Source organism: Sycon ciliatum, chromosome 1 (assembly GCF_964019385.1).
Source record: "Sycon ciliatum chromosome 1, ocSycCili1.1, whole genome shotgun sequence".
Classification (NCBI taxonomy): domain Eukaryota; kingdom Metazoa; phylum Porifera; class Calcarea; order Leucosolenida; family Sycettidae; genus Sycon; species Sycon ciliatum.
Genome location: NC_088643.1, coordinates 57,189,991 through 57,214,535, shown reverse-complemented (window position 1 = coordinate 57,214,535; position 24,545 = coordinate 57,189,991). Strand labels below are relative to the sequence as shown.

The 24,545-nt window shown below is 47.1% G+C and overlaps 2 protein-coding genes across 2 annotated transcripts; one reads left to right on the top strand and one right to left on the bottom strand.

Moving 5' to 3' along the window:
* Positions 1-230: 230 nt before the first annotated feature.
* LOC135804512 (ribosome biogenesis protein wdr12-like) lies at positions 231-1,677 on the bottom strand. Its single transcript, XM_065318398.1, has one exon. It carries the CDS (start codon positions 1,614-1,616, stop codon positions 342-344), a length of 1,275 nt encoding a protein of 424 aa, XP_065174470.1. The 5' UTR covers positions 1,617-1,677; the 3' UTR covers positions 231-341.
* Positions 1,678-12,225: 10,548 nt separating this feature from the next.
* LOC135804511 (metabotropic glutamate receptor 3-like) lies at positions 12,226-16,332 on the top strand. Its single transcript, XM_065318397.1, has one exon. The coding sequence runs from the start codon at positions 12,807-12,809 to the stop codon at positions 16,002-16,004; it is 3,198 nt and encodes a 1,065-aa protein (XP_065174469.1). The 5' UTR covers positions 12,226-12,806; the 3' UTR covers positions 16,005-16,332.
* The last annotated feature ends 8,213 nt before the right edge of the window (positions 16,333-24,545 follow it).

The window sequence follows — 24,545 nt, the reverse complement described above, 5'->3', positions numbered from 1 at the left end:
ACACATTTCGGGGGGTTTTCGCCGGTACAGATAATGAATTTACACAGTGTGCTTATAATGGAGACTGAGCACTTTATTTTTTGAATGCCGCCCCAAGGTGTTCTATTATTGGAGACTGTGCTTATATTAGAGATAATACGGTACTTGTAGTTTTGATAACGCTTCGCTCTTCATTGAGATATCTACCATTCTCTCTTTTTTCTCCCCAACCCTCCTTCCCTGTAACATAATAACATATTCACTGCCTTGTCATTGACCATTTGTGCTCGTTTGGATTAGCGAATTCAAATATTTAAAAAGTATACACACAAACAAACAAGTTGAATGCAGTAGCGGCAGCGTTATGTTTTGTAGAGGCGCAGCTGGGCATCGGCACCGCCACTGACGACCAGATCGCGCTCAGACCAGCTGACGCACATCACCTTGTCCGTGTGCCCCGTCATGCTGTAGAGCGGCGCCTTGGGACTGCGGATGTCCCACTGGCACACCGTCTTGTCAAACGAGCCCGACACCAGCTGGTGCTCGTTGTCCGGACTCCACTGGACACACGATACCCAGCCAGTGTGGAAGCGCAGCATCTTCTGCACCAGTGCTGTGTCGGAGCGCGGGTCCCACAGGCGCACCGATCGGTCAGAGTTACCCGACACGATCAAACGAGACGCCGTCGAGTAGCTGATACTGTTGAACACGTTGTTGCCGGCCAGCGTGGCGGTGAGCGAGGCGCTCTCCAAGTCCCACAGCTTGATGCAGTGATCCCAGCTAGCACTGGCTATACTTGCAGAGTCCAACCAGGCTAGAGACGATACGGCTTCGCTATGGCCGGTCAACGTCACCAACGCTTGCTTATCCACTGCGTCACTCTGAGCGTCCGATGCACTGCTGGTCTTCTTACGTTTCGCGCCTCCGTTAGCTACGTGCGCCGTGTCGGCAAGCTGATCTGGCACTGCCGACCACACGCGCACTGTGCGGTCCCACGAGCCACTGCAGAAGCGACTGCCCACGTTGTCCATGGCCAGACAGTCGACACTACGGCCATGTCCAGAGTAGGTGTGTAAGCAGCGACAGACACCATCCTCGGGGAAGAACTGCCACATACTCAGTGCTTCATCAGCTGCACCTGTGATGAACAAGGGGTTCTCGCTGCTGCTGTGCCGGATCCATGCTACAGACTTCACTGAGCTCAGGTGTTCCACACTTCCCAGGCATTGTCCACTCCCTCTGTTCCATATGTAGGCCTGGTTATTGTACGAGCCTGAGAGGATGTACGAACCGAAGCAATCCACACTGCTAATCCAATCGTTGAGAACGATCTGACCCTCCGATTCAGGCGCAGGGTGTTTCGGAAAATACACTATATCCAACGTTGCCTCAGAGGACAATCCTCTTTCTGTCAAAGACTCTTCCAAAGAGGATCGTAGCAATTCATCCACCAAGAGAAAATCAAATTCAATTGGACTGTGGTCTTCATTTCCAGCAGAAATTAACTCGTTCACTAAAGTATTCAGTTCAGAACAGGTGACCTTGCTCGGGATGGAGAATGGAGAATCTCCCACGGAATACCTGTCATCCTTGGATGATAACGTTATCTGAAGATGTTTTCCCTCCTGGTCATCCATGGTTGGCACAGATATTCCCACGAAGAAAACAACACTGATTTTCAAGGAAGATTGTACAAAATCTCAGAAAACACAGAATGAAAAATTGGAAGTATTTTTTCTCCATTATTAATTTTTGTGAGCTTTTTGCCATGGTGATTTGACATGACTCGCATGCATGCAGCGCGTGCGCGCGCAGTGCTTACGTACGTACGTCGTCACGTTTCGCGGGCTTTATTCTGATTTTCTTGTTTTTGAAATAGCGGATCGAAGCTCTTCACCTCTCTGTTGTTGAATGGCTTTGGTGTCGGAAGAAGGGAATCGTGGGGTTCTTGCTCCACTCTCTAACCCTAGGATATTTTCACAGGGGAATCTTTTCTCCGACGTTGTTTCCATAGTACCTTTCACGTTAAACAAAGGTGCTCTCCCCTCTCCTTCGCTTTGGACTTTCTGCAACTCCTCACCTCGAGTTTGCACTAGAATTTACAGAACATTGGGAGGCTGGCCGGAGACAGCGACCGCGTTCACGCATTTCGGTGTTCAGGAGGTTTCCTCCGCTTCCACTGGCCTCCAGGTGAAGGTTCTGCTTCGGTGCATGACTTAAGGTACAGCAACAGTGAACCGGTTTGTTCCTTAGCACCTCAGCCATGGTGCTAGGCGGCATTCAGTGTGGTTCAGACATTTTTACGTACATTGTAGCTGTCGTAATACTAGTACTGTAGTAATAATTAACTCGGTCTCCGTCAATGATAACAAGGGTCCATAAACAGTTTATACACTCTTGATAATGACTACATGTATCAAGTATATATTTATTTCCGAGACTCTTGTACAGTACATGTACCGTATTATCTCTAATATAAGCACGGTCCTTTATTTTCTCAATGTACAGGCTTACTCTCCATATAACATAATCTCTGGGACCGCGCAAAAATTATGTTATAGCGAGAGTTATGTTATGTAGAAAACCGTGTGTACAATACAACATGCCCCTCAAAATGAAGGGTATTAGGGATCGTCGCAAAAGTTTTTTGTCGTCCCTGAAACGAACATGATTCATTTGGGGGGGGAGGGGGTGCGAGCCAAAATCGCAAGTCGACCGACACTGTACATACGACATGTACATGCATGCGATTTTTCATCGTCCAGCATAGCAAGCTGTGTTCGTTTCAGAGGGAGGGGAGGGGGTCCAAGTACGAAATGAACGATGTTCGTTTCAGGGACGACAGAAAACTTTTGCGACGACCCCTTACAAGGCGGGTTCAACCGTGCAAACATACACACACTGTACCACCATCGACATCAGATACCATCAATGCCGCAGAATATACGCCAAAAAATTGGCCACAACTTGCTTGCACCGCGCACGTGAAAACGTATCGAGAGTGCGCGTGCCGTAGGGTGCGTTATGCCGAGGTTTACGTTATGCAGGACTAAACTGGCCTAAACTGCTTAGCTACAGCTACTGCTTGATCGTACAGTGCACGTGAATTTACGTAGTATCGAGAGTGCGCCCTTCGGGGACCGCGCCGTAGCGTTTGTTATATCGAGGTTTATGTTATGTAGGGTTATGTTGTGTGGAACAAAATTTGTATGGGAGTGATGCTGTTTTGGCGCGGGATTTGATTTTTTATGTACTAGCGAGGTTTATGTACAAGTACAAGTGAGAGTTGTTATATCGAGAGCAGACCTGTACCTCCGCCCCGTGCTATGAGACGTTCCTTTATTGGAGACTGTTCCATTATTACTTCAACCTCATTTCAGAGGCATGTTGCCATGCCAAATTCATGTATGACGCACACATTTCAGGTTTTTTTTTCGCCGGTACAGATAATGAATTTACACAGTGTGCTTATAATGGAGACTGAGCACTTTATTTTTTGAATGCCGCCCCAAGGTGTTCTATTATTGGAGACGTGCTATTATTGGAGACTGTGCTTATATTACTATTATTAGGCTGTCATCACACCATGGTACAAAGCGCTGCGTCTACGTCCACGTAAGGAGTTTTTGGTCGGTTGTCATGCTGATCCGTATACGGGGTGAAAACGGGAGCAGAGGAAACGGGAGACGTAGACGTGGTATGGAGAGGGGGGGGGGGGGGGGGGGGTATACGACTTTTTGTATGAACGTGCGTATCTCCCCCAGCCTTTTCCGAGCGACCCTGTACTTCGATGTACGTGGGTTCAAATTTCTCCAAAAACCAGACTGCGTGTACGCGTCAACGCGCACGGACTGTCAAGAACTGTGCCTGTCTGATGACACGACCACCCGTTTTGGTTTTTTCACCATAGACGTAGACGTAAACGGGAGTCGGAGAACGTGGTGTGATGACGGCCTAAGAGATAATACGGTACATGTACATGCATCACCTGTAGTAAACCACGCTACGAATACTGGTTTTCTGTAGAGATTGTACAATATTAACAGTTCCAAGTAGTTAGCTCCAAGTTAGTTCCATGTAAAAGACAACCCAAACACATCATGCATCAGTTTCAATGATAAAGAGTGAAATACAACTACAAGAACCAATCAGAAGCCTGCGCTGCAGGTGCAAAACGAAACAAACTGGCAGTACAGTGGCAAGGTGTGAACAAACAGTACCTGAGTTACAAGATAAAAGCCTTTATTATAGGGAGGTTTCGCTCTACGTACATGTACATTACGTATGAAAATCCGTATGTATGTCGTACGCGCCAGGGAGCGAGGGCAACTTTCATACGTAATTATGTAGAACGAAACCTCCCTATAAATATAATGGCTATTGAACCCCTAACGGCCTAAGCAAAAGCAATCGGTGATTGAAACTTTACTTGCCTGAAACCACCAGACCTATTGTGTAGCTGGTATACACTGCAAGTCAGAGTCTGTATTTACCGGTAATCTGTCCCAGGGGAAAATTGCGGAAAAAATCGCAAAAAACGCGGCATAATATGGCATAATTTGCGGTAAATATGCGGTGAATAATATTGATGTGCGGCAATTTTCAGTGGGTGTGTAGTGAAATCAATCAGTTACAAGTCTCTGGTGTAAGCACTCGTCATATTTGAGTAAAAAGCCGCCACGATGAGACGTTGCTGACCGAACAGTGCACTGTGTGCAAGTTATGTTAAGCAGTTGAAGGTTCTGGAAGCTGTATGTATTCGTGTGCATAATCCTGTTCTTTGTAAACAAAAGAAGCATGTACAAAAAGTAGTCGCGCTAAAGTTGTTCTCGTAGCTGGTTATCAGATGTAAATGTTGTGTCATGTTGCACTGTATCACCTCTTGCTTTGTGGCTGCACTCAGTTATATACGTTAGCACTATGTTTGACACCTATTATGTAATGCTGTAGCACTTCCTTTGTTGTTCACACTTTTAATTAATTATGCTGTTATAAAATGTTCTATTGTTGTACACAGTACCCTCAGTTCCGATACTATTCACTGATGAGCGGAACACGAAAATCGATTTTGAATAACATAAAAATCCTTAAAAATTCCATGAACTCGTTGTTGTCTGGCCATGTCTGCATCGATTATACTCCTAATTGCACTAATAAAATTGCTTTCTCCACGCCGACTCTTTAAATAATAATAATAATAAAATATTACGAAGTAGTGGTTGCGACAGCGTTGCGAATGACCGAGGGTCCTCGACGTCTGTCTCACCGTCCAGGAGCGACACTGACTCACGCTGCTATCTGGTGTTCACGAGGTGTTTGTCGCGCTGGAAACGGAGCGTCTCTGTAAGTTTGTATCCCTGGTGATGTTTGTGCCTGGAGAGCACTATATAAGTGGTGCTCTTCAGGCACAATCTTCCTCAGCCTACTCAAGCTCAACTGATGAGGGGTGAATTCCCCGAAACACTGTGTATTGAGCAGGGAGTGGTGCTTTCTTGCAGGTTTGCCGAGTCGAAGGTTCGATGGACTTCTCGTGTGCTCTGGATGGCAGTCGTGAGTCAGTCAAGTGTCAAGTAAAGTCGGCGGAATAGCGCGAGCTCCGGTGTGGGGAGCAAACCATTTCTTAATAAAATATTATTATTATTATTCTTTCCCTCAAACCAGTTAATAATAATAATAATAATAATAATGAAATAATAATAATAATACAAAAAAAGTATTATCTACGCATGCATCTACGCAAGAGTCACCACCAGCCAATTAGGACATGTGTCAAAGTATTGAACGTTTTCGTTCCCTTCTTGTCAAAATACTACAGGGAATGATGGAAATAAGCTAAAAGACTACAACTATAAGGAAAAGAAGTTCAGAAATATATCACTCCAATTATGTGTAGAAGTGACACGAAAAAATTAATAGATGTGAAGAATCAAGAAAACAGCATGCAAATCCAATAAGTGACAAAAACGTAGTGACAAGAAAAAGAGAGAAATATCAAGAGATCTATTTCGCACCTTCACGACGAACAGTGCCAAACAACTGCAAAGACAACACATTCTCCTTCTGAACACAAAGCTCAGGGTCTAACTTACGTATGTACAAAGCTTCCAACACAGCAGCACACTGATCTCGACCGAGGCAATCGGAATTGCAGGGACGCAGGGCGTAATGGGAGAGATTCGCAAGCGGCAATATCGGAGGTGACAACGGCCAAGTCGTCGGGTCAGGGAAACGGTACCTCGGCAATCAAGTGTCACCTGTCGGGCAGTGCTAGTTGTCGTGAGTGGTATTCCGATGATGTATTCTCTGTTTTGTCGCGTGGTAGGTCTTTGTTACATCTTGCCGTGTTGGAAGCTTTGTACATACGTAAGTTAGACCCTGAGCTTTGTGTTCAGAAGGAGAATGTGTTGTCTTTGCAGTTGTTTGGCACTGTTCGTCGTGAAGGTGCGAAATAGATCTCTTGATATTTCTCTCTTTTTCTTGTCACTACGTTTTTGTCACTTATTGGATTTGCATGCTGTTTTCTTGATTCTTCACATCTATTTTTTCGTGTCACTTCTACACATAATTGGAGTGATATATTTCTGAACTTCTTTTCCTTATAGTTGTAGTCTTTTAGCTTATTTCCATCATTCCCTGTAGTATTTTGACAAGAAGGGAACGAAAACGTTCAATACTTTGACACATGTCCTAATTGGCTGGTGGTGACTCTTGCGTAGATGCATGCGTAGATAATACTTTTTTTGTAATATTTTCTGCCTCCGTCCTACTTTCAAATAATAATAATAATAATTCGAGGAGGAGACAATAATTTTAATATGGCAATACGTAGGACGAGCTGAAGCGACATGTGGACTACTTTATTAACAATGTAAGCGATGGAGACGATGCAAGAAACAATCTAAAGGGTAAGGAAATTACATGTAAGAAGAAAAAGGGCAATGGAAAAAAAAGATGATTCGAACAAGTTTTCGTACAACACTCTTCAGGAATCACCGTTGTACTAAAGAACAAAATGAGAGCAAAGGAAATAATATAGCAATCAAGGTAGGGTGACACGATACAATGACAGCACTGGAATATCGAGGTGCGATTTCTCACAAAAGCGTGCAGAACACAAGGGTATACAAGTAAGAACTAAGCGTGACAAGTGTGTATCAGCAACAAAAACAAAAAAGTGAGAACGAATGATAATAATAACAATAATAAACAAGAACAAAATTTTGAAGGACGCTTCACGCAGCAAAAATTTTGAAACGGTTCTCCCCCTCAAGGACTCAGACGCCCTGGTTGTTCGTGAAGTGGGCATGGAAACTAGAGCGGAGTCTTTGTCAGGTGCATTTTCTGCTTCAATGTCGGCGGAAACATTTAGTCCCATATTTTATTCAGCGCAGCGTGCCCCAGCCTATACTATAGGTTCCCGTCCTTCCAGAGCTACCCGTCGCGATGCCTACCACCTTACTGCGAGTGGCGCGGGGCTCTAGACACCTCACTGGTGGTGTGAGACTGGAACTGGGCTGTTATCACTGCTGTAGCGCAGTATCTACTTTCCTCGCCGTTTGTGCTTGTGTTGTCATGTATATGTAGTAATGCACACCCGCCATGACGTGCTTTGCACTTCTCTACGCGCGCTGTCACTATGTACCGCGCTTTGCTTGCTTGCCTCCTTCTTTTATACTGCTGTTCTTTCCATGTCCACTTCATTCCTGATGATGGTCATAAAGACCGAAACGTTGTAACGATACCAATGGATTTGTGTGAAATGCAGTGCTCTCTTGAGTGTAGGCAGGTTGCCTGCAAACAATTCAAGAATAAACAAGAAGGTGACAAAACACATTTAGGCACAAGTGGCCGCAACAACGTTGCCACACTACACAAAAGAACATTATTTGAACAATTTTAGGGTAATAACACTATCTTTCTGGACACACAAATTCGGCTTATGAATGCGCTGACAAACAGCTTCCAAAACTTGTAACTGCAAAAGATAACCATGACGAGCACGGCACAAAACAGAAAAACAGGAATCAGAATAAGTACGACAACAGTCAGTACTACATGTAGAAACCAAATGATTGTATACTGAAGACTTATTACGAGACGGACGCACACAATCTCGACTCACGCGCACACCCTCACACTCACTCTCACCCTCACTGTCCGAATCAGAACCTGCTCCGTCATCCACAGCGGTTCGACTCTCCTCCTCACTTGCATCGTCCTGCGTCTCACCTTCACCACCCACGCCAACCGTGAATGCCGTTGCCTTCATGTCAGTCGTCGTCCTTTCCGATTGTTTCCTTTGTATTTTTACCGTGAATAAAGCCGTGAATAAAGCAGCAAATGACAGACCACGGAGATCTACAGCAGATTACAACCGGACCTATGAATTCACGGTAAAAATACAAAGGAAACAATCGGAAAGGACGACGACTGACATGAAGGCAACGGCATTCACGGTTGGCGTGGGTGGTGAAGGTGAGACGCAGGACGATGCAAGTGAGGAGGAGAGTCGAACCGCTGTGGATGACGGAGCAGGTTCTGATTCGGACAGTGAGGGAGAAGGTGAGCTGAGTGAGGGTGAGAGTGAGTGTGAGGGTGTGCGCGTGAGTCGAGATTGTGTGCGTCCGTCTCGTAATAAGTCTTCAGTATACAATCATTTGGTTTCTAGTACTGACTGTTGTCGTACTTATTCTGATTCCTGTTTTTCTGTTTTGTGCCGTGCTCGTCATGGTTATCTTTTGCAGTTACAAGTTTTGGAAGCTGTTTGTCAGCGCATTCATAAGCCGAATTTGTGTGTCCAGAAAGATAGTGTTATTACCCTAAAATTGTTCAAATAATGTTCTTTTGTGTAGTGTGGCAACGTTGTTGCGGCCACTTGTGCCTAAATGTGTTTTGTCACCTTCTTGTTTATTATTGTTATTATTATCATTCGTTCTCACTTTTTTGTTTTTGTTGCTGATACACACTTGTCACGCTTAGTTCTTACTTGTATACCCTTGTGTTCTGCACGCTTTTGTGAGAAATCGCACCTCGATATTCCAGTGCTGTCATTGTATCGTGTCACCCTACCTTGATTGCTATATTATTTCCTTTGTTCTCATTTTGTTCTTTAGTACAACGGTGATTCCTGAAGAGTGTTGTACGAAAACTTGTTCGAATCATCTTTTTTTTCCATTGCCCTTTTTCTTCTTACATGTATTTTCCTTACCCTTTAGATTGTTTCTTGCATCGTCTCCATCGCTTACATTGTTAATAAAGTAGTCCACATGTCGCTTCAGCTCGTCCTACTTATTGCCATATTAAAATAATAATAATAATACGAAGTAAAGTGTCAAGTAACGTCGGCGGAATAGCGCGAGCTCCGGTGTGGGGAGCAAACCCTTTTCTTACAAATCATCGCCGAGGTCGCAACCACTACTTCGTACTGTTGTGCCCAGCGCGGGCTTGCGACTAGTTGGTTTGGAGGTGACAGCGTTGCGAATGACCGAGGGTCCTCGACGTCTGTCTCACCGTCCAGGAGCGACACTGACTCACGCTGCTATCTGGTGCTCACGAGGTGTTTGTCGCGCTGAAAACGGAGCATCTCTGTAAGTTTGTATCCCCGGTGATGGTTGTGCCTGGAGAGCACTATATAAGTGGTGCTCTTCAGGCACAATCTTCCTCAGCCTACTCCAGCTCAACTGATGAGGGGTGAATTCCCCGAAACACTGTGTATTGAGCAGGGAGTGGTGCTTTCTTGCAGGTTTGCCGAGTCGAAGGTTCGATGGACTTCTCGTGTGCTCTGGATGGCAGTCGTGAGTCAGTCAAGTGTCAAGTAAAGTCGGCGGAATAGCGCGAGCTCCGGTGTGGGGAGCAAACCCTTTTCTTACAAATCATCGCCGAGGTCGCAACCACTACTTCGTACTGTTGTGCCCAGCGCGGGCTTGCGACTAGTTGGTTTGGAGGTGACAGCGTTGCGAATGACCGAGGGTCCTCGACGTCTGTCTCACCGTCCAGGAGCGACACTGACTCACGCTGCTATCTGGTGCTCACGAGGTGTTTGTCGCGCTGAAAACGGAGCGTCTCTGTAAGTTTGTATCCCCGGTGATGGTTGTGCCTGGAGAGCACTATATAAGTGGTGCTCTTCAGGCACAATCTTCCTCAGCCTACTCAAGCTCAACTGATGAGGGGTGAATTCCCCGAAACACTGTGTATTGAGCAGGGAGTGGTGCTTTCTTGCAGGTTTGCCGAGTCGAAGGTTCGATGGACTTCTCGTGTGCTCTGGATGGCAGTCGTGAGTCAGTCAAGTGTCAAGTAACTTCGGCGGAATAGCGCGAGCTCCGGTGTGGGGAGCAAACCCTTTTCTTACAAATCATCGCCGAGGTCGCAACCACTACTTCGTACTGTTGTGCCCAGCGCGGGCTTGCGACTAGTTGGTTTGGAGGTGACAGCGTTGCGAATGACCGAGGGTCCTCGACGTCTGTCTCACCGTCCAGGAGCGACACTGACTCACGCTGCTATCTGGTGCTCACGAGGTGTTTGTCGCGCTGAAAACGGAGCGTCTCTGTAAGTTTGTATCCCCGGTGATGGTTGTGCCTGGAGAGCACTATATAAGTGGTGCTCTTCAGGCACAATCTTCCTCAGCCTACTCAAGCTCAACTGATGAGGGGTGAATTCCCCGAAACACTGTGTATTGAGCAGGGAGTGGTGCTTTCTTGCAGGTTTGCCGAGTCGAAGGTTCGATGGACTTCTCGTGTGCTCTGGCTGGCAGTCGTGAGTCAGTCAAGTGTCAAGTAACGTCGGCGGAATAGCGCGAGCTCCGGTGTGGGGAGCAAACCCTTTTCTTAATAATAATAATAATAATAATAATAATAATGTAAGCTACTTCTCCATGCTCGCTTATGGTCCACATGTATCCTTGGGAATGCGTTCATGCTAGGACATCAACAGACTGTGACAGTCTGAATCCAACTGTAACTGCTAGTGATGTCCGCTTTGGAAGGAGCCTTCTCCGACACGGTCAGCTGACGTGCGTTTTCCGCCTCGGGGCTCCGGCCGTGGCCGAGATCCATTGTTGACTGGGCTTTGTGTCATGAAAGATTCATACAGACCACCATGCCATCTCTTTGGCTTTAGTTTAGGGTGTGTCCAGCTCTGGATGGACTATGTATCCATAACATGTCGTAAGGATCATCATAATGCATATGGGGGGGGGGGGGGGATGCATGGCACTGCGTGCAGTTGTAAGCTAGCTCTGACTGTGATCCAAACGTTTGGCCAGTAGCCAGTATGGCAGGTTTGACTGTTGTGTGGTGAAATTCGTGGCATATTCCTCGCTATGTGTTACAACTTGTTTTGCAGTTGGTTCGAATGCCATAAATTCATTGTCTGACTTTACTTGTAGAACCTCTTCATACTTGTACCTACGACGATGTAACCATTGCAAGATCCTACGCTTCAAGCGTGGCTACGTGTCCACTTTCCTCAGTGGCTAATGCAGCACGTACGCTGGTACAGTAGTAGCTGTTCGTGTCAAAGGAAGATGGTTGATCTTGCATGGCTGATTGTAGTGTCGATCGAGCGAACCATGGCATACTCGCCCATGCATAGCCTTGCACAAGTAGAGCACTAGAGGAGGATGTTCTTGTTGCTTGTGCTATCCACACGAAGCGATTGCGATAGTACAGTCATCATGGTCATGTAGATCTATGCCAGCATCGTCTATGCCTATGCCAGCATCGTCTGCACGGTCGATGCCGCAGGCATTTAAAATACTCGTACATACACGCGTACAGTCTACACTGTGACATAGACGGATGTTCTTCATGTCTGGTGATGGCTGGCACGGTCACTTACCGTGACCATGGTGACTGGAAAACACCTCTGCTAGACACCCGGCCGGATGTCACATGATAATTATAATTATATGCACGCGGCGTAGCGGTACGCGGTACGTGCCACTCGCTCGCTGGACTTGTAGACCATGCATGGTAGACTCTACCTCGGGGTTGTTTCGTGTTGCCGGACGCCTGACGCGTGTGGGCAGCGACACAAAGCTAAAGATGGCATGAACATTCGGCAGTGTCGACCACAAATTATTATTTTTATGTACATGTCTACATGATTTTCAGTTCGTTGCCTTTGGCTTTAGTTTAGACTGAGATGACGGCGACTGCATCGACTCACGTGTGTACAACTGTCTTTTCAGGAACGACGAAACGTGCGGTGAACGAACCAGGTGTGTGAATTTACAAACCATCGCCCGCATCGGACGGATGGTTGTCCATTTTCCTCGATGCAAACGCAGTCGGTTCACGAAGTCATCGCTCAGTAGATCAGGGGGTGAGGTTTGGCGAACGGGGTAGATAACGTACCGGTAATCCGAATCAGCACACTACGCAGGTGGTTTGCTAGCGTCACCTTTACTTTAGACGACGCTGCTACAGTAGATCTACTCAGTAGGCTTGTAAGCTGTAGACCGAATTAGTGGCTCCCGCGTACTTCTAATACAGTGGACACTATTGGTTGGCAACGGTAATGTCGGTCCTTCTTTCCATGGATCGGTGCTAACCGTCCAACTCGGCCAGCAGGTGTACCAGTACTACTACCATCTAGCTCATCTTGTGTACACGTCTACATGTAGCTGTGCTGTGAACGAGCACAGAACTCTTTAGTAGGCTAGACGATCTCTTCTTCCCTTCTTTTTTTCTTTCTTTCCAAGGCCCACTTAGAAACGCTTGCGGGGCACACTGACACTCTTGCCAGTTGTGGGTGTAGTGATACTGGAGATCGCCCCCTCTCAGCCTCTGTTAGCGTCTTTCCTTGCAACGCCGGCCCGGCTTGCGGCTATGGACAGGAGGCGAGGTGAAGGCGGCCTTGTGAAAGCCCTAGCAGTACTACTGGGTTGGACAGGGCCACGTAATGACTGTTCCTGTGGTGGTGGTGGTGGTGGTGGTGTGCGGAGTGTGGCGCAGTGCTTGTCCGCCACACTTATTGTCCTGGCCACCATGTCTGTGCATACTGGCGCTGCGGATGAAGTCATGCTCGGGCCATGCGCGCCATACCAAGCCTTGACCGAGGATGGCTGCAGTAGGGATGAGATCAACGCTGATCTATACATTGGTGGATTGTTCCCCATCCACCGATTGGATTCGACCACTGGAAAATGTCCTAATCGTCCGACATTGGGCTATGAGTTCTTGCAACTGCCAGAAGCCATGCGTGCAGCTGTGGACGAAATCAACAAGAACCCGGATATTCTCCCGAACGTAACGCTTGGTTACGAAATCCGAGACACGTGTACGTCACCCACATACGCGTTACGTCAGAGTCTGGAATTCTTAGGCCGGTCCACGAATGGCGACGAGAAGTGTACTGAGTGGAATTCTTTGCCCGGTGCTCTAACAGAACCAAACGTTGTGGGTATTGTGGGACCAGCTCTGAGTGCGGTTAGTGCCAAAACTGCACAGCTACTAGGTCTGTTTCGCATCCCCATGATCAGCTATGCTTCAACCAGTCCTCGCTTCAGCGAAAAGGCCGACTTTCCCTACTTCTTCAGAACCGTGCCGAGCCACGCTCGTACCGGAGTTGCCATAGCGTCTATCATTCGCAAGCTGAATTGGAACTTCGTCGGGTTCGTGTACACATCGGACCACTACGGCACGGATGGTATTGCCACGGTAAAGAATGCACTTGGTATGACCGAGGAGAGCTGCCCCGTCGAGTCGTCAATGTCCTCGTCGCATGATGTTACCGATCTGTGCCAATCGAAGACGTGGGAGTTTGAGTATGGACAGCCCAGTAACGATAGTCGACTAGGCGACATTTGGAACGAGATTCTCTACACGGAGCCCATCAACAGGTCGACTGTAATAGTGGTCATCACCCTACCGGTGGAGTCCAACTATTTTTTCAATTATCCGAGGAACTATGGCGGTGCCAAGATGTATAGGGATGCTCTGGAGCGCAATATCACCTTCATAGGCTCGGACGGATGGGGTGATATTGCACTCGGGGTTGTGGGTTCACTGGACCTCACACGCGGAGCAGTGAGTGCCGTCTCCAAGGTCTCGCCGCACAACGAGTTCCGACGGCACTGGTCGCAGCTCAATCCGGCACGCAACAGAGACGTTCCCTGGCTGAAGGACCTGTGGTATGATGTGTTCAGCTGCGAAGCCACGCCGGCAATGAGCAACCGTGGCAGCAATGGCACTGATAGTGAGAGTGCCGCCGAGATCAATAGCACTGCACTGGCTGACGACGGCGGCGACTGTGTGACCAAGAACACCCTGGCCAAGAACTACATGATGATAAGCAAAGTTCCACACATCTACACTGCAGTACTGGCAATGGCCTCCGCTCTCGACGCGATCTACACACGCTGCAATGAAAGCAAGGACTGCTTAAAGCGAAGGGCCAGTAGAGATCTGTTTTCAGCGCTGAAGACGGTAAATTTCACTACCTTCGACAAGAGAAGGTTCCAGTTTGATTCGAATGGTGACACAGCGAACCCTATCTATAACATCAAGAATATCCAAGTGCCATCAGGTTCCGACGGAACGGAATTCACGTTCACCGATGTTGGTCATTACGGCGCCGCCAGGGCTGTGGTGAAGGCGCCGTCCGATTGCCCCAGCAGCATCATAACGTCTGATGGCACTGTCACCTGCGTGACGGAGACATTCTATTTGAACGAGTCGGCAGTGACCTGGAATTCCGGCCTCTCTACAAGACCTGTATCGATGTGCAGTGAGCCGTGCCCTCCGGTCGGCTACAAGCGACTTTTCGGCGGAGAGACGGCGTGCCAGACGTGCTGCTGGTCATGCAAGCCATGTCCAGCCAACTACTATTCGAACTCGTCCACGAATTCACAGTGCAGCGAATGCTCACGTGACGAAACTAGTTCTGAAGCCAGTGCGACGTGCAGCAATGTGGTTACAGAGAGATTCTCCATGGCGTCCGGTGTTCTCCCATTCGTGATGGTTATCCTGTCAGCTCTTGGCGTCGCAGGAATGATCGCTGCTATTCTGCACAGCCTGAGGAAAGCCAGGGATGGAAGCTTCTTCGTACTTGGCAAGGAGCCCACTCTCCTATGCTTGTCGGGATTTCTCCTCGCCTACCTTTCCGGCTTGGTGGAGATTGGAGGTCCAACTGCCGGGGCTTGTTTCATGCGGGTGTTCCTGTCTTCCATCGGTTTGACTGCAGTCAGCTCTTCCCTGGTTGCCTATGCGTTGTACCGTGTCACGGATGTACGAGACATGTCCGTCTCCTGGATCTTAGCATTGCCCAGGTATCGTGTAGTGTGGAGCATGGCTGCTGAGGGTGTCACCCTGTGTTTGCTGATCATCTCCTGCTCGCATGGTCAGTGCACATCCGCCGTGCAGACCGTGTACGATCACGTCCGGGTCGAGCAGCGCTGCGGATTCCGGTCCGTCGACACTGCCTTCGTAGCCTACCTGTGCGTGCTGCATGCCGTTCTGATTGGGCTCTGTGTGATCATGGTGGCAACGGTCAAGCAGCGAGGAATAGGACGGCACAGCGCGTATGATCTGCGCACTCGCATGTTCCCCATGATGTCCGTGGCGGCTGGCCTATCCTCGCTACTAGCCGTTACGTTTCTCATCATGTCGTCAAGAGCCAATGAAGCGTGGTCACCGCAGGCTGAAGACAGTGTACTGCACGTCGTTACGCTAGAGGTTGCCACCGCCTTCTTTCTGGTCGTCTTCCTGCAGCCGCTGCGAAAGCTGGGACGGGTCAAAGACGACGACACAGCCGACCGAGCTGTCCGACTCATGGGTAGCGAGCGCATGACCGCAGTGTTCACTGGTGCTACAGGTCAAGATCAACACTCTAGATATGTGGGTCGCAGTTTGGAACTGGACACTCCATGCTGCACTACGCACGTACCTATGACAGTACATGCACAGAGCCAGTGTGATGAGGGAACGGTCATCTGCTTCCCAGGATTGCAGGACAGAGAGGGGGTTTGCACAGGCGATGAACTCGGTGACGATGTTTGTAAGGCAGGCGTTGATGCTCAGGTATAAGCTACATTCAGTTCGACAGATATCCTGGAAGAAAGCATGGCCAGAAAAGACTAGAATGGCATAACGGATATTCCCTGCGGTGTGCGGTGTGCTCTCTCTCTCTCTCTCTCTCTCTTTCTCTCTCTCTCTCTCTCTCTCTCTCTCTCTCTCTCTCTCTCTCTCTCTCTCTCTCTCTCTCTCTCTCTCTCTCTCTCTCTCTCTCTCTCTCTCTCTCTCTCTCTCTCTCTCTCTCTCTCTCTCTCTCTCTCTCTCTCTCTCTCTCTCTCTCTCTCTCTCTCTCTCTCTCTCTCTCTCTCTCTCTCTCTCTCTCTCTCTCTCTCTCTCTCTCTCTGCCCTCTCTCTGCCCTCTCTCTGCCCCTCTCCCTGGCTTTCTCTAATTTTCTCTTTCTCTCCCCAGCCGTCTTCCCCATATCCCGGCACTCACTCTGTCCATACTTACTCGGTACTGTACCTCTCCTCCACTTGTGCCGACAAATAATTATTATTTCCATCAGCAGCGCTCACATGGTCACTCATTTTTTCACTAACAGAGATACCAGGCAGATTTCAAAGTGTGTTCTTCTCCTAGGGTAGGATGACTGTGCGCAAGGTTCTGGATGTGCGAACAAGTCTAACATCTACTAGTACTTCAAATAGTACTTGTGTATTTCATTTGTGGGCAGGTGGACACGAAATCAATTCTGTACCTGTTCATGATGAATAAAAGACGTTGAAGGGGTTCGTTTCTTGTTCCGGATCATCGGAATGTCATCAAATCATGGCTCATGAGGCTAGCCATTGGCGGACTATGCTCGGGCAATCGTCAAATTATGCTTTTGATTATGCCACCATTATGCCAACAAATATGCTGAATTATGCTGAATTATGCTCGGTTCCACTATGAATTCACGCTGTACATAGAGGATTCAGAAACCACGCATACACACACGCGGCCCCAGGGCTTTCTGACAAAGCTGTATTATGCCCTAAGTTACAGCGCGGCCTAAGCATAATTTTTGTCTAAACCGAAAGATTATGCCGACCTTACACATTGGAATCCGTATAATTATGCCGGAGCATAATTTTTTGACAAAGCTGTATTGTGCCCTAAGCATAATTTTTGTCTAAACCAAAAGATTATGCCGACCTTACACGTTGGAATATGCCGGAGCATACTTTTTTGACGAAATCCCAAGATTATGCCAAATATTATGCCGGCATAATCCGCCAAGGGCTACTTGAGGCTCTGACAAAGCAGCCACTCTACTCGTTTCTTGACTTACTTAAGGGGAAGTTAAGGCAAAAATTAAAATTTCACCAGTTGTAGTCTTCGGGGTGCTGAGTCAAATGGTCTTGGTCCGAGGAAGCTGAGACGCTCCCTTCCTACTTGAATCCCAATCGAACTCGCGCACCTCCACCGAAACTGGGTGACTGCGCCCTACGAGATGGGGATTTGTATGCAAAATGTCACTAAAAGCGCCATTTATTATTATTATTATTATTATTTAAATTTTGAATAGGGCAATCCCCACAGGCCTAAGGCCTTTATTTCGTTCTTATAAAAGCACGGATGACCGCGATTGGCCCATATGTTGTAGTCTTTTGGACGCTGAGTCGACTGGTTTTGGTCCGAAAAGGCTGCGATGCAGCGTTCCTCCTTTATTCCCAATCGAACATGGTTGACCAAGTGGTCACGTGCTCCTGGGTGCCCAAATCACCTGGTCACCACGCCAGCAGGTGACAACTTTCACACCAAGGGTCAACTCGAGTTCAACTCGAGTGACAGGACTGCACCCAAAAAAGGTCAAACAGGCTAGTAAGTTGTACCCTGCAGGCACGGTGACCAGGTGACTGGCGTACGCAGGAGCACGTGACCACTTGTTCAACCATGTTCGATTGGGAATAAAGGCGGAACGCTGCATCGCAGCCTTTTCGGACCAAAACCAGTCGACTCAGCGTCCAAAAGACTACAACATATGGGTCAATCGCGGTCATCCATGCTTTTATAAGAACGAAATGGCGCTTTTAGTGACATTTTGCATACAAATCCCCATCTCGTAGGGCGCAGTCACCCAGTTTCGGTGGAAGTGCGCGAGTTCGATTGGGATTCAAGTAGGAAGGGAGCGTCTCAGCTTTCTCGGACCAAGACCATTCGACTCAGCACCCCGAAGACTACAACTGGTGAAATTTAAATTTTTGCCTTAACTTCCCCTTTAATTAAGGCAAAAATTAAAGGGGAAGTTAAGGCAAAAATTTAAATTTCACCAGTTGTAGTCTTCGGGGTGCTGAGTCGAATGGTCTTGGTCCGAGAAAGCTGAGACGCTCCCTTCCTACTTGAATCCCAATCGAACTCGCGCACTTCCACCGAAACTGGGTGACTGCGCCCTACTAGATGGGGATTTGTATGCAAAATGTCACTAAAAGCGCCATTTCGTTCTTATAAAAGCACGGATGACCGCGATTGGCCCATATGTTGTACATGTAGTCTTTTGGACGCTGAGTCGATTGGTTTTGGTCCGAAAAGGCTGCGATGCAGCGTTCCTCCTTTATTCCCAATCGAACATGGTTGAACAAGTGGTCAAGTGCTCCTGGGTGCCCAAATCACCTGGTCACCACGCCAGCACAGGCAGCAGGCGACAACTTTCACACCAAGGTTCAACTCGAGTTCAACTCGAGTGACAGGACTGCACCCAAAAAAGGTCAAAAAGGCTAGTAAGTTGTACCCTGCAGGCACGGTGACCAGCTGACTGGTGTACGCAGGAGCACGTGACCGCTTGTTCAACCATGTTCGAGTGGGAATAAAGGAGGAACGCTGCATCGCAGCCTTTTCGGACCAAAACCAGTCGACTCAGCGTCCAAAAGACTACAACATATGGGCCGGTCATACGTGCTTAATCGCTTTTATAAGAACGAAAATTAATGGTGCTTTTAGTGACATTTTGCATACAAATCCCTATCTAGTAGGGCGCAGTCACCCAGTTTCGGTGGAAGTGCGCGAGTTCGATTGGGATTCAAGTAGGAAGGGAGCGCCTCAGCTTTCTCGGACCAAGACCATTTGACTCAGCACCCCGAAGACTACAACTGGTGAAATTTTAATTTTTGCCTTAACTTCCCCTTTAAAAGCCATTATTCACTTCCATCCGTCAGACCCTGGAAGACAATGCATGACGACATGGTCTGAAAAGTTCAGACTAGCATTTTTGCCTCAGAGAGTTGTAAATAAATTGCATTTTCTTACTCCCTGGTTTGCAACAAGCTACAGTTCGCCCTTAAGGCCTTGCCAGTAGTTGTAGGTGTCCCATGCCCAACCAATGAGAGGTGACGTCATCGAAAACATTCTGTACTGACTGAGCGTTGCTGATTTGGCAGGAAGCGCCACTGCAAACTTTGGTAGCGGCTAGTAACGTCTTCAACAAAAGCGCCACCCACAATGAAAGCAATACTAGTATTGCCGTTAGGCTGCTTCCTACTGGAATCCAAGGGTACACAAACTTGCAATGTTGTTGAGTACGCCCATCCTACCAGTAGTCTCTTCACATGATCCAGTAGCCAAGGCTTCATTTCGAACTGAAACCTCCAGCAGTCCAGGTATCAACCCAATCCAACAAAAAAAGCGTCACTGGCTCTGCTGTAAGGGAGGCTAGGTGCGCATGGGTCAAATTCGGAAGCTGATGGACATGATCATTCCTCTCGGCCTTCCCTCCTGGCGGGAGTTGTTTCGGGAATCATCTGTTTTGTTGAACGGTTTTTGTGAAGCTCAGTGCCTGATTGCTCTGGCTGTCTTCCTGTCATAGTTTGATTAGTTTCCCAAGTTGGCTGCGAGCCAATTGGGGCATAAAGAATAACCGTGAACGCCCGACAACCAATCATGAGGCGCAGACAATCCCTGATAACAAACTCATACCAGTCCCAAGAAAATACATCGTGGGTTTCGACCACCTTCAACAGTGCTTTCGATAATAATACAACTGTATTGGTAATTGAACCAGTGGCCCCGGAAGCGTGCAGCATATGCAATGTGGCATGGCCACCCCACTGCATGCATGTGATGTTGTGTGATGCCGATAGCACATCATAGCTAGCAGCAGGATCGAGCGCTCCTTGGTCACAAGTAGCTACATGATATAATCCCGAACTGGTAAACCAGTATTAGATAAACCTTGTTGTAGTTCACGCAATTGTTAGATTCCATTTCTTTTGAATAAAATTTGCAGCGTCAATGACCTTTGTGTAGTGGCGGTGACTGATCGTATTTTGTGTTGTTCGGTTCGGTTGTGGAATTTTATTTTTACAGAAAATTCAACAACAGCAACAACCACAACTTTCATTAATCGCAACACAAACAGGCGATGGGCCGATGGCGCCTCCTTTTATACATGTGAGCGACATAACAAATTTTTATAATTCTTAAAAGAATTATATTAATTGGAATGCGAAGGTTTCAATTTGTTTAAAGCAACGTTGGAAGGACCAGTCAGTCAGAGATTCAGAGATTCAGGCTACTACACTACAGTACTACACGTTGTGTTACTAGTACCGTGTACATGTAGTTACTTAATTTGTTAGATTGACAGCATGAAACAAGGAGGAGGACACTGTGTTCGAAAACAGTGACCTTACTACAACCTTCCGCGGTTGGCAGAGCCCCGGTCCCTAGATCCCTGCGGACCATTTGAACCATAATATTATGGGTATCGCACCCGGTTCTGACCCTCGTCACGCTAGGGGGTTAGGAGACTACTAGTCCTGATATGAACTTGTGGCCAGGCACAAGAGGTACATGGATGCAGCTAATGGGGTCGTTTTCGGCACTTGTGCCAGTGGTTGTGAGACTTGCCCACTCACCCCCACCGTTAGGCGCTGCATCTGCCGCTAGGGTTTATCGGGTGTTAGCGGCCGTCGTGAGTTCCCTTCGGGAACGGATACGATAATTTACTTTACTTTAGTCCTGATGTCGTCTTGTTGTCTTCGCTCTTTTTTAACTTATAAAAACTTCTTTTTCTTTAGTTTCCAGGTTCATGAAGAATTCAGCGACAAAATATTGAACATACATGTTAGTATAGTATCTAGCTCTTCCGTCAATGTATGTATGTATAAATTATTTTTATTTGAATTCGCAAGTACCATGAGTACACCGGGCATGGAGCTAATGCGAGCGCGTGGCCGAGGTTGCGCTGACTAGTTGGCGGCGGCTAGCCGAGCTCGACGACTTGTATACGGCCTCAGTAACGGAGCTGCCACCCAACACCTGAAACGCAACGGCTGCAGAATCTCGGAATGTTCGAGTCTACCTTGTTCGTTCTGCCAATGTGTCATGCAAGTAATGTCTTCTCCCTGAATGTTCGGAACGTTTTTGCAAATTGTCTGTACATGTGAAAATGGGTTGGCCATCTTGTGTAGCTTTCCACTACGTGGTTCGCGGCTGTAGTTTTTATGGTTGGAGATCTGCGCCAAGCCAATGCTGGATTGTTCAATAGTAGACGCTCTGCAGAGCCTGGGAGCCATTGCCCATGACAGACCAGCATGGCGAGATCTATGCATGAGGGTCTGTGCATTGTGATATTCCGACAGATCCTGAAACAGTCAAACTCAGGAAATAGCACTATCATTATCACTCAGGCTGCAATATTCATAATTATAGACATATTCATAAATGACATATCTTCAATACCCATGAGCTACATTGTATATAATTATGATATAATAATAATAATAATACCACAGTACGCGTACAAAGGCCAAAGAACAATGCATGAGAATACACTGAAATTAAGCCAAGTCCGCTTCTGTCTCCAGTCAACAAAAAACTCATCCATAAACTATGTCTGATCTCCATTTCGACTTGTCTGCAGCAAATGCTCGTGCTCCTTCTAGGTCGCTGGCATTCTTCAAAGGAATGTCGTGCCCTGCCAGGTCCTTCATGATGGTGGTAGGGAGAGTAGAATTATGATAATTATAAGTATCATAATTATTATTATCATCGTTGTAGCTCAATTTTTTCCCCTGTCATAGTCCTGTTTATCATGTTCAGCATAAGCGAAGTTGTGGATCATGCTTGCATGGTCGACTCCAACGCGTACATGCAAGTAATAATAATAATAATAAGTACACACGGGCTACAAGCCCAATTACATGGAAGCGAATGCCATAATGAGGCCAATTAAGAAAAAAAGGTGGAGGAAGGAGGAGGATGGTAGCAAAGCAACAGGGAGGACAATTCAGGAGCAAAATCAACAATTGCACAAATGTGAGAGCACCTGAGACCGAGGGTACCTGTGGAGCGATAAAATGCCAAGCAAACAGAAGAATGCATCCAACGTGTGTACCCAAACGTGTAAAAAAGACAAACTCTCAATTCCCTCAAGTTTTTTTAGGAAACAATAAGATCAACAACGAAGTGATTTACAAACATAAGTAGTTGACGTGACCAACGTGTAGCCGGGGTGTTCCGACGTGGTGAAGGCCTACCCATGGCCACGTCGGGACATCACCAACCCCGTCTACAGAGAGCACCTTCTCGCGACAGTGTCATGGTGATGCCAAAAAAACTGTTTACAGCTGACGAGCTGAGAGAAGGACGCCATGCATGGGCAGAAGTTGGAAAGAAAAAGAAAAAGAAGTTTTTATACAAGTTAAAAAAGAAAAAAGAGCGAAGACAGCAAGACGACATCAGGAGTAGTCTCCCAACCCCTAGCACAACGAGGGTCAGAACCGGGTGCGATACCCATATGGTTCAAATGGTCCGCAGGGACTGGGGCTCTGCCAACCGCGGAAGGTTGTAGTAAGGTCACTGTTTTCGAACACAGTGTCCTCCTCCTTGTTTCATGCTGTCAATCTAACAAATTAAGTAACTACATGTACACGGTACTAGTAACACAACGTGTAGTACTGTAGTGTAGTAGCCTGAATCTCTGAATCTCTGACTGACTGGTCCTTCCAACGTTGCTTTAAAAAATTGAAACCTTCGCATTCCAATTAATATAATTCTTTTAAGAATTATAAAAATTTGTTATGTCGCTCACATGTATAAAAGGAGGCGCCATCGGCCCATCGCCTATTTGTGTTGCGATTAATGAAAGTTGTGGTTGTTGCTGTTGTTGAATTTTCTGTAAAAATAAAATTCCACAACCGAACCGAACAACACAAATTACGATCAGCCACCACCACTACACAAAGGTCATTGACGCTGCAAATTTTATTCAAAAGAAATGGAATCTCCAAATGGTCGCCCTTGGGGCTTCATCAGGGAGTAAAATAATAATACAATGTACACAACATTCAACTACGTTCTATAGACTATAGTATCTCAGGCTCTCAGCTCATACATGTATATTATCATAACTGACATACATGTAAGAGCGATCGTAGATGTACATGTACATGTACATTTACATGTACGTAGACCCGTACAGACGAATCCATGCTACATGTATCAAGACGATTGCATGTACTAGTATTCCGGTGTATTTTGGGATGAAACGAACCAACGCCACCATTATCAAGATTATAATCAATTGTTGTCTTCGTGAATGCGGTGATATCATCGCTGCATTCACGAAGACAACGTGCTTTTTCTTTGGCGTCCGGGACACTTCTTCATGAACACAATGAAACAATCGCGGCTCGTAGTAGACCATGGTAGACTGTGGAGCACCGACTGCCAAAAGTGCAAAAGTTTGTCTCCAGCCGTCCGGCCAGGTCGATGGTTTTACGCAAGCGTTCTGCAAATGTTTTCCGGAATTCCTTCCGATCGGTTCCGTCATGCAGCATTAGCGCACAGCAGTGTGTAACTGGGCTAGCTACATGTCATGTACATGACTGTACATGATTGTACATGTATTATGACTACTGTACACGACATTCTTCTTTTCATCACGTGGCAACTGTATCCTTCCTTGTGGAGTTTGCTCGTGCGTCTGAATAATAATTTATTTTCAATACAAGCAGCTGCTCAACATCAACACCGTTACACCACGGGATACTGCCTGGTGCCTGGTGGTCCTCACGCTGTTGGTCTTGAACCCTACATGTAGCGGCACTGTACATGTATGTGTGATATAGCAAGCAGGTTTTAGTTGCCGTCCCCGAATGGCTCCGACAGCCGCTACCAGCCGAAGTTATCGTCGACCTCTTGTGAGCAAGTACATGTAGCTACAAAGGACTACACTCATTGTCATCATTATTATGTGCGTAGTAGACCCACGGGCATAGCGGACTACCCAGATAAGGAAAGGATCCACACGATCCGTTCATTACTACATTAGTCGTCGAAGCCCAGTATTAAAGGTAGCTAATTGTCTGCCTCCCGCACCTCATTATCATTCTACATGACTTGTACATGAGTGTACAGTCGCTCCTCTTTAGTTCATCCAGCACTTTATGAACCAGCAACATTTTCAGCAACCAAAATGTCCTTTTCATGCGCATTGCAGCAGTAAATCAGATTTTCTAATCCAGCACCCTCGATCCCTAATCCAGCAGAATTTCCGAAACAAAGATGGTGCCGGATTATGAAGGGACCACTGTACATGATTGTGAACCCTGTAAAACAGTACAACCATT

Bases quoted from the DNA above. Each gene is read 5' to 3' on its own strand.
- LOC135804512 (XM_065318398.1), bottom strand. From the start codon at position 1,616: ATGGATGACCAGGAGGGAAAACATCTTCAGATAACGTTATCATCCAAG.
- LOC135804511 (XM_065318397.1), top strand. From the start codon at position 12,807: ATGGACAGGAGGCGAGGTGAAGGCGGCCTTGTGAAAGCCCTAGCAGTA.